The sequence below is a fragment of the Microplitis mediator genome, chromosome 11, assembly GCF_029852145.1.
Source record: "Microplitis mediator isolate UGA2020A chromosome 11, iyMicMedi2.1, whole genome shotgun sequence".
Lineage (NCBI taxonomy): Eukaryota > Metazoa > Arthropoda > Insecta > Hymenoptera > Braconidae > Microplitis > Microplitis mediator.
The window spans coordinates 16,916,375-16,927,206 of NC_079979.1; the positions used below are offsets into that span (position 1 = coordinate 16,916,375).

A 10,832-nucleotide genomic window follows, 5' to 3' on the forward strand; every position below is an offset into this window, starting at 1 on the left:
TGTCTAGACAGGGTGGAGACTAGTACCAACGTACTGTCCCGACGCTGCTGTGCACTCTCGTGCGCCACCACCCGCACTTGATACAACGCCTGACGACGCCGGTAGTTCTGCAGAGGATACGCCTGCACGCGTCTCGATCATTTTATCCACGCATATCAATGTATTCTCTTTGCCAAAAAGTACTTGCCAAAGTTATTATCATTGTAACTTAAATATTTGCTGACTGTGAAATTAATCCCATGTGAAAAATGTCCTAGCACAAATAAATAAGTTGTAAGTTTTATATGTGATATTTTTAAATTACTTATCAAGTAGTACCTAGACTAGGAAAATTGTTAATGGATATTAAATATATTTGAAATCAATATAATTATCAGCTCATTGTCTTACTTCCTACTCGACGATATTTACCGGTTATTTTTTGCGATTATATTGTTGTTATTATCGATAACGCTGTTTATTCCCTGTAGACGATCCGCTACAACGGCAACAATGACAACGCCTTTCAACCGCGCGCGTCTTTCCGTCGCATTCGCCATCAGCTCTTGGCATTTTTTTTTTTTTTTTTTCACCACTTCCACTTCCTATTCTTTTACCTTTCATACAAAGTTACCCTTCTATTATTAGGAAGTACTGTGTAATTTTTAAAAACTGACAGCCACGGGAATAAAAACTGATGGATTTAAAAAAATTTAAATTTATTGTTTCAGGTACACCATCGACGCCGATAATGCCGGGTGGAGCGCCCGGAACTCCTTCCTCAAAAGCGAAGGTAAATATTATTTTTAAATAATTATGTACGTATATATATTTATATTTATATATATTTACCTACTGGCAAGTTAAAAGTTTATATATCCATCTTCCTTTGCAGTGCTTACTTTTAATTATCCCGGTATAAAATATCAAAGCCGGGAATATTTACCTGAAAAATATGATGTTTAATTAAAAAAATTTATATAATTTAAATGATGATAATAATAATATATATATTTTATTAACAGGAAAAACTGATGCTGAGGACCAAAGTTGTGGTGGCTCTGTATCCATTTCGTGCAATTGAGGGAGGAGATTTGTCATTGGAAAAGGTAAATAAAGTACTCAGTACTGTACCGGAAGATAGTTTTATATGCGGGTCATACTGCACAGCAAATGGTTAAAGTGACAGAGACATGAAGAAAAAAAAATAATAATGTATATAACGTAGAGTATGAAACAATAGAGGCACTAGGGTAGAGTAAACTCTAGTGTAAAAAGCGCCATTGCTTGATGAGTGTTAATTTTTCAGGGAGCCGAGTACGAGGTGCTAGATGACTCACAGGAGCACTGGTGGAAGGTCAAGGATGAGCAGGGGTAAGAACAACTTTTTTTATCATCTTTCCTTTTCTTATTCGCAATCTCGGCTAATCTGCACCCGTTTCGGTCTGAATAAATTTGAAATAAAACTTGCCGGCACTCAGTATAATAATTATTATAATTTTCAGATCCATCGGTTATATTCCCAGCAATTATGTCAAAGAAAAAGAACTCTTGGGTCTTCAGAAATATGAGTGAGTACTTATCGAATGCTTTGTTTGCCAGAGTCTTTTTATTATTATTATTATTATTAGTACATTTTTTTTATATTAATTCTCCCATCACAAAGATCGTATTGCTCTTCAACACGATCGGATAATTGATCCAATTGTGTATTGTTCTGTATTGCGATTAATTAAAAAACTCCAGAGCTATCAAACGTCATTTTAAAAATATTTTTTCACTGAGAACGGCATCATTGATAAAGCCGATACCCGACGTGATCACTGACTAGCTGGCGAGCGATTGCTTTGCTGATTGATCTCACAGAAACTATTTTTCGCGTTTAAAAAAAAAACTTATGAAAAGATGAATAAAAGTACGGCTGTGTCAGTGTTTTAGCATTAGGTATTAATTTCCTGATGTATAAAAAATTAATCTGTTGGGATTTATCCAGATGGTACGTAGGCGATATGTCGCGGCAACGAGCCGAGTCTCTCCTCAAGCAAGAGGACAAAGAGGGCTGTTTCGTCGTTCGCAATTCATCTACCAAGGGCTTGTATACTCTCTCGCTCTATACTAAAGTGTGAGTACATTCGTGACACTTGTATTTTTATTATTATTATCATTACTATTTTTTTAATCGTCTCTCTTACTTGCTCTTCTGTTCTTTTAAAATTTATTTAAAAAAAGCTCGACATTAGTTTTCAAGCAACTTGCCATTTATTGCTGTAGGTCTACTGCAGTTGCTGTAAAATATTTATCATGTTTTACGACAAGTTGTCAGTAGTGCACACAAGAGCTAAAAAACTCGGCACTTGAAAGAATAAACGACCAGTCGAAAGATTATTTGTTTCAATTTATCATTTTAACTATTATATATTTTTATATAGACCCCATCCTCACGTTAAGCACTACCACATAAAGCAGAACACCCGAGGCGAATTTTACCTGTCGGAAAAGCACTGCTGCGGCTCTATTCCCGATTTAGTAAATTACCACCGGCACAATAGCGGCGGGCTGGCAAGTCGCTTAAAAACGAGTCCTTGTGATCGACCTGTACCACCTACTGCTGGGTTAAGTCATGGTAAGCTTTGCTAGTAATTATTTAATAATAATAATAATAATGTCACTAATAAATTATATTTATCTGTAAAGACAAGTGGGAAATCGATCCGACGGAGTTGCATTTGTTGGAAGAACTTGGCTCCGGACAGTTTGGCGTAGTAAGACGGGGAAAATGGCGTGGGTCTATTGATGTTGCTGTTAAAATGATGAAAGAGGGTACTATGTCCGAAGATGATTTTATTGAGGAAGCAAAAGTCATGACGTATGTTACCCAATTATTTATTATTGATGTTATTTAATGATACTGAAGTTAGCCGACGTCTAGTAATTTTTAGATTTTTTTTTAAATGATAAATTATAAAAAAAAAAATATTTAAAAAAATTGCACCTATAGTTTGTTTAATTTTCTATATGTACATATTTTCATTTTTTATTTTTTCGTAATTGATTTGTTGAAAAAAAATCCGAAAATTTTTAGTTGTCTGTTGACTTCAGGATCACGTTATTTAAGGGGAAGTGCCACCCAATTTTTTAAAACATTCAATGTCTTGACTGCTATGACGTCATTAATTAAAAGAAGGACATTTTTCCCGATGGAGATTTTTAAAAAAATTACTTACAGTTGACATCAATTAGGAGAAACAAAAATCTTCATGTCTTGTAATTAGAAATTTAAAATTTCGCGGGCTAATTAATTGCCAAATTTTGTTTGACTTGATAGAAATTGTAAGTAATTTTTTAAAATCTGGGCGACATCCTTTTCTAATTAATTAATTATTAAAATTTTACTGCCGCCATGACAGTCAGTCCCCGAAAATTTAAAAAAAGTGGGGGGTATTAATTAAAATTGACCTAAAATTATTCCAACAATTTATTGATTGATACTTTTTTTAACAGAAAATTACAACACACAAATCTAGTCCAACTGTATGGAGTTTGTAGTAAAGACAGACCGATATATATTGTTACTGAGTACATGCGTCATGGATCTCTTCTCAACTACCTCCGTCGACATGAAGCCTCCTTATCCACTAATGTCGGTTACCTTCTTGACATTTGTATACAGGTAACTATTGCTATTGTTGTTGTTGTTGTTATACTAATAAAATTCAAATGCTCGTTAATAAATAAATAACGTTATTATTTTTCATCACAAAGGTCTGCAGAGGAATGGCGTATCTTGAAAGGCGTAATTATATCCACAGGGATCTCGCTGCGCGTAATTGTCTTGTTGGATCTGAGAACGTAGTAAAAGTTGCTGATTTTGGGTTAGCGAGGTATGTTCTGGATGATCAATACACCAGCAGCGGTGGTACCAAGTTTCCAATAAAATGGGCACCACCAGAAGTCCTTAATTACACGCGGTTCAGTTCAAAGTCAGATGTATGGGCTTATGGTGTACTTATGTGGGAAGTTTTTACTTGCGGTAAAATGCCTTACGGGCGTTTGAAGAACGCGGAAGTTGTAGATAGAGTTCAACGTGGTCTTATACTTGAAAAACCAAAAGCATGCGTCAAAGAAGTTTATGAGGTACACGTGAAACTTTAATTAAAAATAAATCAAGACATTAACTAACGAGTTTTAAATTAAAACTCCACTACAAGACAGTATTTAAAAAAACAAAACTTGATATTTTCCAGGTAATGAGGAAATGTTGGGCTCATTGTCCAGAAGTACGACCGTCATTTCGCGTTTTGAAAGAACAACTGATCAACGTTAATCAGGGTTTAGTTAATGATTGACTCAACCTTCTGCGGTGTCTGCGCCTCTCTTTGTCTCCAACAAACTGCACGATTGTCACACCAAAATCACCGTCTCCAGGACGATCGCCTTCTATCGTGCCGTCAATAAGTTCATCGTACAACTCAGCAACGCTTCCTACACCGCGCAAAATACGTGAGCCCGCTTCGCTGCCAACCTCCATTGATTTTCTTCATTTGTCATCCTCATTGTCTACAACAGCAACAACAACAACAACAACAATAACAGCAACGACATTAAGTAAAACTAAGAGAGATGAAAGTACATCATCACCAAACAGAACAACTGGTGGTCAGGTGGCTAGTCAGCCGTCCTCGAGTAGTACATCAAATGTTTGCGAAATTTGTAGCATGTATGGGCATCCTTGGATCGAAATTTGTAATGCTATTCGTGCCACTAAAGGTCAATGATTTATGTTTGTCGATAGACTAAATTTATTACTCATTATCATTATAATTATCATTATAACTATTACTACTATTATTATTATCATTATTATTATTATTTTTATTACTATCGTTTATTCTCTCGTGACTCATTTTATTAATTCTCCATTGAAATAAATATTTTATCGCATTTATTTTTTTACACGCGGAGAAACATATCTTGTAAAATTAAGTAACTGCAATTAGTAATGACTAATTTATTATTAAATAATTTATCAGTTACGTTATGTAATATGTCATACTGAGAGATAATATTTATCACGTTTCTGGGTTTAAAAATTGAGCAACGAAAAAATAAATGTTGATAAAGAAAAAAATTTATCATGACAAATTGCGACTTCGTCCATTATTTTTTTATCGTGATTTAATTTTTTTACAGAATAATTAATACTTGAAATTATTAAATTTGTGAGATAAAAAATCAAAATAAATTTTTTTTTAAATGATAAATATTTCGACAACGAAAAAAAATTAAGTCGCATTGTAAAATTAAATATCAATAGCAATTATTATTTTTATTAGAATTTCATTATTCTTCGTAATAATAAATTTAAAACAAACAACGTCACGTAATAATCAATAACGTAAAAAAAAAAATACTTAAATAACGTACGCAATAATAGATTACAGGTAAATTTAGATTTTTGCCTTAATGAGGATGGAAAAATAATTTAAAAACCCGCATTGTAAATACTCATGTGTAAACTTAGTATTAATAAAAAAATCCGAGACGAACGTACACTGAAAAAAATTATTTCTTGGTGCGAAAAATTTTCACTCGTCAAGAAAATTTTTACTTGCAGTAAGAAATTTTTTTTATTATGAATTAGACGGAAATTTTATTGGGACGAAAGGGGTCTGAGATAAAAAAAAGAGCAGATTTTTGTGATTTTTTTTTTCAGAGTAACGTCGTTATTAAAATTCTTAAAATTTGTGACATTATTGAGCAACATTCCAAGAATGTTCTGCTAAATTTTCGTAAAAAAATATTGAAAAATAAGCCAGTGGCAGTGGGGAGAGACGTCAGCTCAAAAAAAGTCTATGCCGTAGGCAGGATAACTCATGACTGCCTCATCTGAAATAAAAAAACCAAAAAGATTTCTTTAATACATAAGTTTATTTTGGATTTGAACGAAGGAATAAACAAAATATTCACTTTTGAATTTTTGGTAGAGGTACAATTAAAGAACTCTGATTTTTCCCAAAAATTGCTCCTTTTGTTTAATTAAAAAATAAGTAGTTATTGAAAAAAAAATCCTTCGTTCAAATCTATGATAAACTTATGTACTAAAGAAATCTTTTTGGTTTTTTGATTTCAGATGAGGCAATCATGAGTTATCCTGCCTATGGCATAGAGACTTTTTTTTTAGGTGACGTCTCTCCCCACTACCACTGGCTTATTTTTCAATATTTTTCTATGAAAATTTCTCAGAATATTCTTGGAGTGATGCTTAATAATGTTCCAAATTTTAAAAATTTTAATAACGAAGCTACTCTGAAAAAAAAAATCACAAAAATCTCCTCTTTTTTTGTTTCTCAGACCCCTTTCCCTTAAAAAAAATTTCTGTTTTCATTTCATAGTAAAAAATTTTTCTCGCGCCAAGAAATTATTTTTTTGTGTATAATCTTAATTCTTTCAGTTATTATATATATATATATATATTTTTCTTTTTTTATAATTTTTATAAATAAATTAAAATGCATCGATGCTTTTTTGTATGTTCTGTAAAAATATTTTTAACTTAAAGAGCATTTATGATTAAGATGATAATGAAATTATAATTATTATTATTTTGACGATTCAGTGTGTGATGTTCAGTCTGCAAAAAATATTTAAAAATACTATTGTATTTAATACTTAAGTATGACAATTTCTTTATCTTCCTGACCGTACTTGGTACAGACGGCAGATTGTTTTTTATATTGTTCCATTTTAGAACATTTACATAAATTTTATTAACAATTAAATTAAATATTTACATATATTAATATGTTTATTTGTTGATCTTTACGTCAAGTTACGAGCTAATAAATAAAATAGTAAATAAATATGTAAGTTTTTAATAAAAGAAAAAATAATTTTGCATTTTCAACAGTACACAAAAACTTTTTGTTGAGCGAATGTAACACGGACCTTGTAAAGACAATATACACATATGTGAACTCTCAACATTTAAAAGAAGATGATAAATAAAATAAGAAAACTAGTCGTCATTAAGGATGCGGGTCACTGGATATTCCAGATGATCGCTCCGTTATTTTCTTCCCTTTGCATATCTCTCTCGCGTATGTGTCCTAAAAATTATTATTGTAATCCAATAGATATATATAAATATTATACATATTAATATTATTGTAATACTTCCAGAAGTATTATTTTCATCATGCATTTTCTAGACACACTAGATTGTAATAGTTTATTGGCTGTATAATTGTATTGTTATGTACTTTTATTATGTGATGATATGAATCTCAACATAATGTCTAGATTTAAAAAAAAAAATCAATAAAGCATAAGAATTTAACAATTATTCCCATGACTTTTAATATTTATCAGCGACTATAATTTACTATTACGTAATGATCCTGAAGTTAGCAGGCAATTCAAAATTTTTGGATTTTTTTTTCAACAAATTAATTACAAAAAAACAAAAAATAAAAATATGCACATACAGAAAATTTAAAAAACTACAGGTGCAATTTTTTCAAATATTTTTTTTTTTAGTTTATCGTCTAAAAAAAATTCAAAATTTATTAAACGTCTGCTAACTTCAGTTTAATTTTTTTTTTTCATCAGATCAATTACAAAAAAAAAAATTTTCAAATATACACATTAGGGTGGCCCAAAAAAAACCGACTATTTTTTTTTTCAAGTGTCTAATGGAAATTTGTTGGTTTGATGTTTTAAGACGCCTCTCCAAAAATCAGCTCGATAAAAAATTTTCAAGAGGTCGCTCACGAGTTTTGAAAATATCAAAAATGATCGAAATCAGGATTTTTTTGTTCTAAATTTCTACTTTCTCGTGGCAGCTATAGTTTATATTTATGAAATCATGACTACCCTGAAAATTTCAGCTCAAAATTAAAATATTTAAATGTCGCTCAAGAATTTTGAATGTTTCCGAGTACTGTCTCTTGGATGTTTTCGAGCGACCCTTGAATATTAATAATAAACCTTCTCAATTTTTTTACCATCAATTTGTATCATAATGAATAAAAAGACAACCCGAGAAATAGAAATAATAAATTATTTACATACTTTTTTATTTTTTAATTCAATTTTTAGGTTTTTTTACTTATTCAAAACTTACCCAATTTTATTGTTTAAGACTGTCCTGTATATTTTCGGTTATGCAAAAGTTACATTTAAGTGAAATGACAGTAATTGAGTTATAAAAAAATACAAAAACTAATTCAAAGTATTAGTTACATATTATCAGTTAATATTCAAAATTCTTGAGCGCCGTTTAAATATTTAAATATTGGGCAGAAATTTTCAGCACAGTCATAATTTTACAGATATAAAATATTGCTGCCACGAGGAAGAAAAAATTCAGAAACAAAAAATCTGAATTCCAATCATTTTCGATGTTTTCAAAATTCATGAGCAACCTCTTGAAAATTTTTTATCGAGCTGATTTTTGGAGAGGCTTCTTGAAACATCTTAAACTAACAAATTTTCATTAGAGACTCAAAAAAAAAAATAGTCGGTTTTTTTGGGCCACCCTAATACACATGTGGAAAATTTAAAAAACTGCAAGTGCAATTTTATAAATATTTTTTTTTATAATTTATAATTTTGAATCAATTCCAAAAATTATTAGACGTCAGCTGACTTCAGTATCATTATTACGTATTAATTTTTTTTATTATTAATTAGCAGAATGCTAGAAGAAGCAGACATTAAAATTTTTTTTTTTTAAACGAACAACTAAAATACTTGAAGGAAAATTTTTAAAAATTAATTTCAATAAACGCAGTTAATTAAAATTATCTATTGATTGGTCTATTCTAGAGGTGATAGGATATAAATTTCAAAATTATGACATCAAATGTTTGTAGTCTAATTAACGGTATCGAGCACTTGTAGAAAACGTACTACTGTATTTGTAAATATCACAAGTAATAAAATAGCGCGGCAGGAATTCAAATGAACGGAGTTTAAATGGAAGCGCGCTCATATATTTTATTACATTTGAATTAATTATCAATCTTTTATCAAAATTACTTTTAATCAGTCGACATTCAAATTCAAATATGCGCGTGTTCATATTTGATGTGATAAATTTATTTAAATTTCCTTTGAAAATGAAATTAAAATTGCGACGTAAGTATGTAACTCATTAAAAATGAATGTAAATTATATATAAAAAATTATTTTAAGTGACTGAGTAAATACCAAGTATTGAAATACTAATTAATTTTTTAATTAAATTTATTTATATTTTAATTAATTAAATATCAAGTTTTAATAATTTTTATAAATTAAAAAATTCGCTGTTTATTTTTAGTTTTTTTTACATTTAGACTCATTTTATTTTTATAAACAAAAATAATTTATTCACAAATTACTGAAATATAAAAACTAACATATGTTCATATATTTATAAAATTGTGAAATTACAGTCTAAGAGAATGGACAAAAATGTAAAAAATAACCAGTCTTTTGATGTGATATATTTATAGCCGTACCATAAATAAAATTCCGGACTGATGTTGACTTTTTTTGAGTATAGTTGCAATTTAATTGCGTAGATTATTTTAAAATCCATTATATTTAACTCGAAGTTAAATATTCCGGTACCATATGTCCAGCATCTCCAAATCCACGTAACGTTACTCGACCACTAGGATGAATGCTGACCCACGTAATACTCGCGTGTTTCAGTGACAATCGTAGCCAAGCTTCCGGTGGAAATTGCAATGCTCTGCAGACAAAATATCTTATGACATTTGAATGTCCCACAATAATCGTGTAGGAATCAGACTCCTGCTTAGGCCGATCTCGGTGGAAATATTTTCTGAAGGCAGCTTCAATTCTCGGACTGTCTGTAAAATAATTTTTATCAGGTCTCCAGCGACTGATCGGTGGTTCAGGAAGAATCGGACATCCTTCTACTAGAAGACTGTCGTCAACGACTGGTACATTTGGCAGACTGCTTTCGATGATCTTGGAGGTTTCCTGTGCTCTGGCCATGGTCGACCTGACAATCAAAGAATACGGCAGAGCCAATTGTGCCAAACGTTTCCCAGTTGAGGCGGCTTGATTTCTGCCCAGTTCAGTGAGAGTTCTTTCAGCATCCGTGGATCCATTTAAATTGTACTGCCCATGACGTATCAGCAATAAATGACGAGTAGTACGAGGCGTGTGTGCTTCTATCTCAGCATTGTACTCATTGTCATCAGTAATACTTCCAAGTTTACGCGGCTTTATCAGAGTTTTGGGGTCTCTGTGGTCCCAATTACTGTCCCATTTAACACTAGGTGAGTATTCAGTTACCCGATGATTTTTTTTAAATTTACTCACCCCCACATTTTCATGTTTGTCGTTTGAATAAATATTGTAATATAAAATTCCAGCACCACTTAGAGTTCCAACTCCTAGAACAGCAACGCACTTTTGTAACCGGGAAAAACTCGGCATTTTAAATTAAAATTATTTATTTATTTACTTTTAATTGTCTAAGATTTATTGTATACTTTTTTTTACCCAGTCTCAGACAAGCCACGTGCCAGATATGGCCAGAGACTGACAAAAATTATCATAACCTACGAATTAAAAAACAATCAGACCAATAGTCTCTTCTCCCACTGAAATCCTGAGGAACAAAAAAAATTATTTTTACAATTTTACAATTGCAGACATGATTAATTGTAAAAAATTTATTACCTGGAAGTAATTAAAATATATGTGAGAAAGTTGACAATTTTATGATTAAATAATTGGATTTTTTTTAATTATGAAGAAAAAACAATAAATCTTTTTGGCGGGAAAAATAAAATTCAAAATTAAATGGCGGGCGCATTAACTATATCTCATAT

The 10,832-nt window shown here is 30.9% G+C and overlaps 2 protein-coding genes across 7 annotated transcripts in view; one reads left to right on the forward strand and one right to left on the reverse strand.

The window, feature by feature from the left end:
* Window positions 1–7,321, forward strand: part of LOC130677069 (tyrosine-protein kinase Btk29A) — a 50,720-nt gene extending 43,399 nt beyond the window's left edge. For 5 of the 6 annotated variants that reach the window (XM_057483646.1, XM_057483645.1, XM_057483647.1 and 2 more), the window contains 10 exons: window positions 711–772; window positions 1,005–1,088; window positions 1,289–1,353; window positions 1,485–1,550; window positions 1,973–2,101; window positions 2,409–2,602; window positions 2,674–2,845; window positions 3,481–3,649; window positions 3,742–4,113; window positions 4,224–7,321. In XM_057483646.1, coding sequence (XP_057339629.1) covers window positions 711–772; window positions 1,005–1,088; window positions 1,289–1,353; window positions 1,485–1,550; window positions 1,973–2,101; window positions 2,409–2,602; window positions 2,674–2,845; window positions 3,481–3,649; window positions 3,742–4,113; window positions 4,224–4,325 — 1,415 coding nt within the window. In that variant the 3' untranslated portion in view covers window positions 4,326–7,321. Of the gene's footprint in view, window positions 1–18; window positions 274–710; window positions 773–1,004; window positions 1,089–1,288; window positions 1,354–1,484; window positions 1,551–1,972; window positions 2,102–2,408; window positions 2,603–2,673; window positions 2,846–3,480; window positions 3,650–3,741; window positions 4,114–4,223 lie in introns of those variants that run through there. The other variant, XM_057483651.1, reaches the window with a different exon arrangement.
* Window positions 7,322–9,283: 1,962 nt separating this feature from the next.
* On the reverse strand, window positions 9,284–10,822 carry LOC130677572 (serine/threonine-protein phosphatase PGAM5, mitochondrial-like). Its single transcript, XM_057484389.1, has 2 exons — window positions 10,681–10,822; window positions 9,284–10,609 (listed from the first exon to the last, which is right to left on the reverse strand). The coding sequence occupies exon 2, from the start codon at window positions 10,432–10,434 to the stop codon at window positions 9,568–9,570; it is 867 nt and encodes a 288-aa protein (XP_057340372.1). The 5' UTR covers window positions 10,435–10,609; window positions 10,681–10,822; the 3' UTR covers window positions 9,284–9,567.
* Window positions 10,823–10,832: the final 10 nt, after the last annotated feature.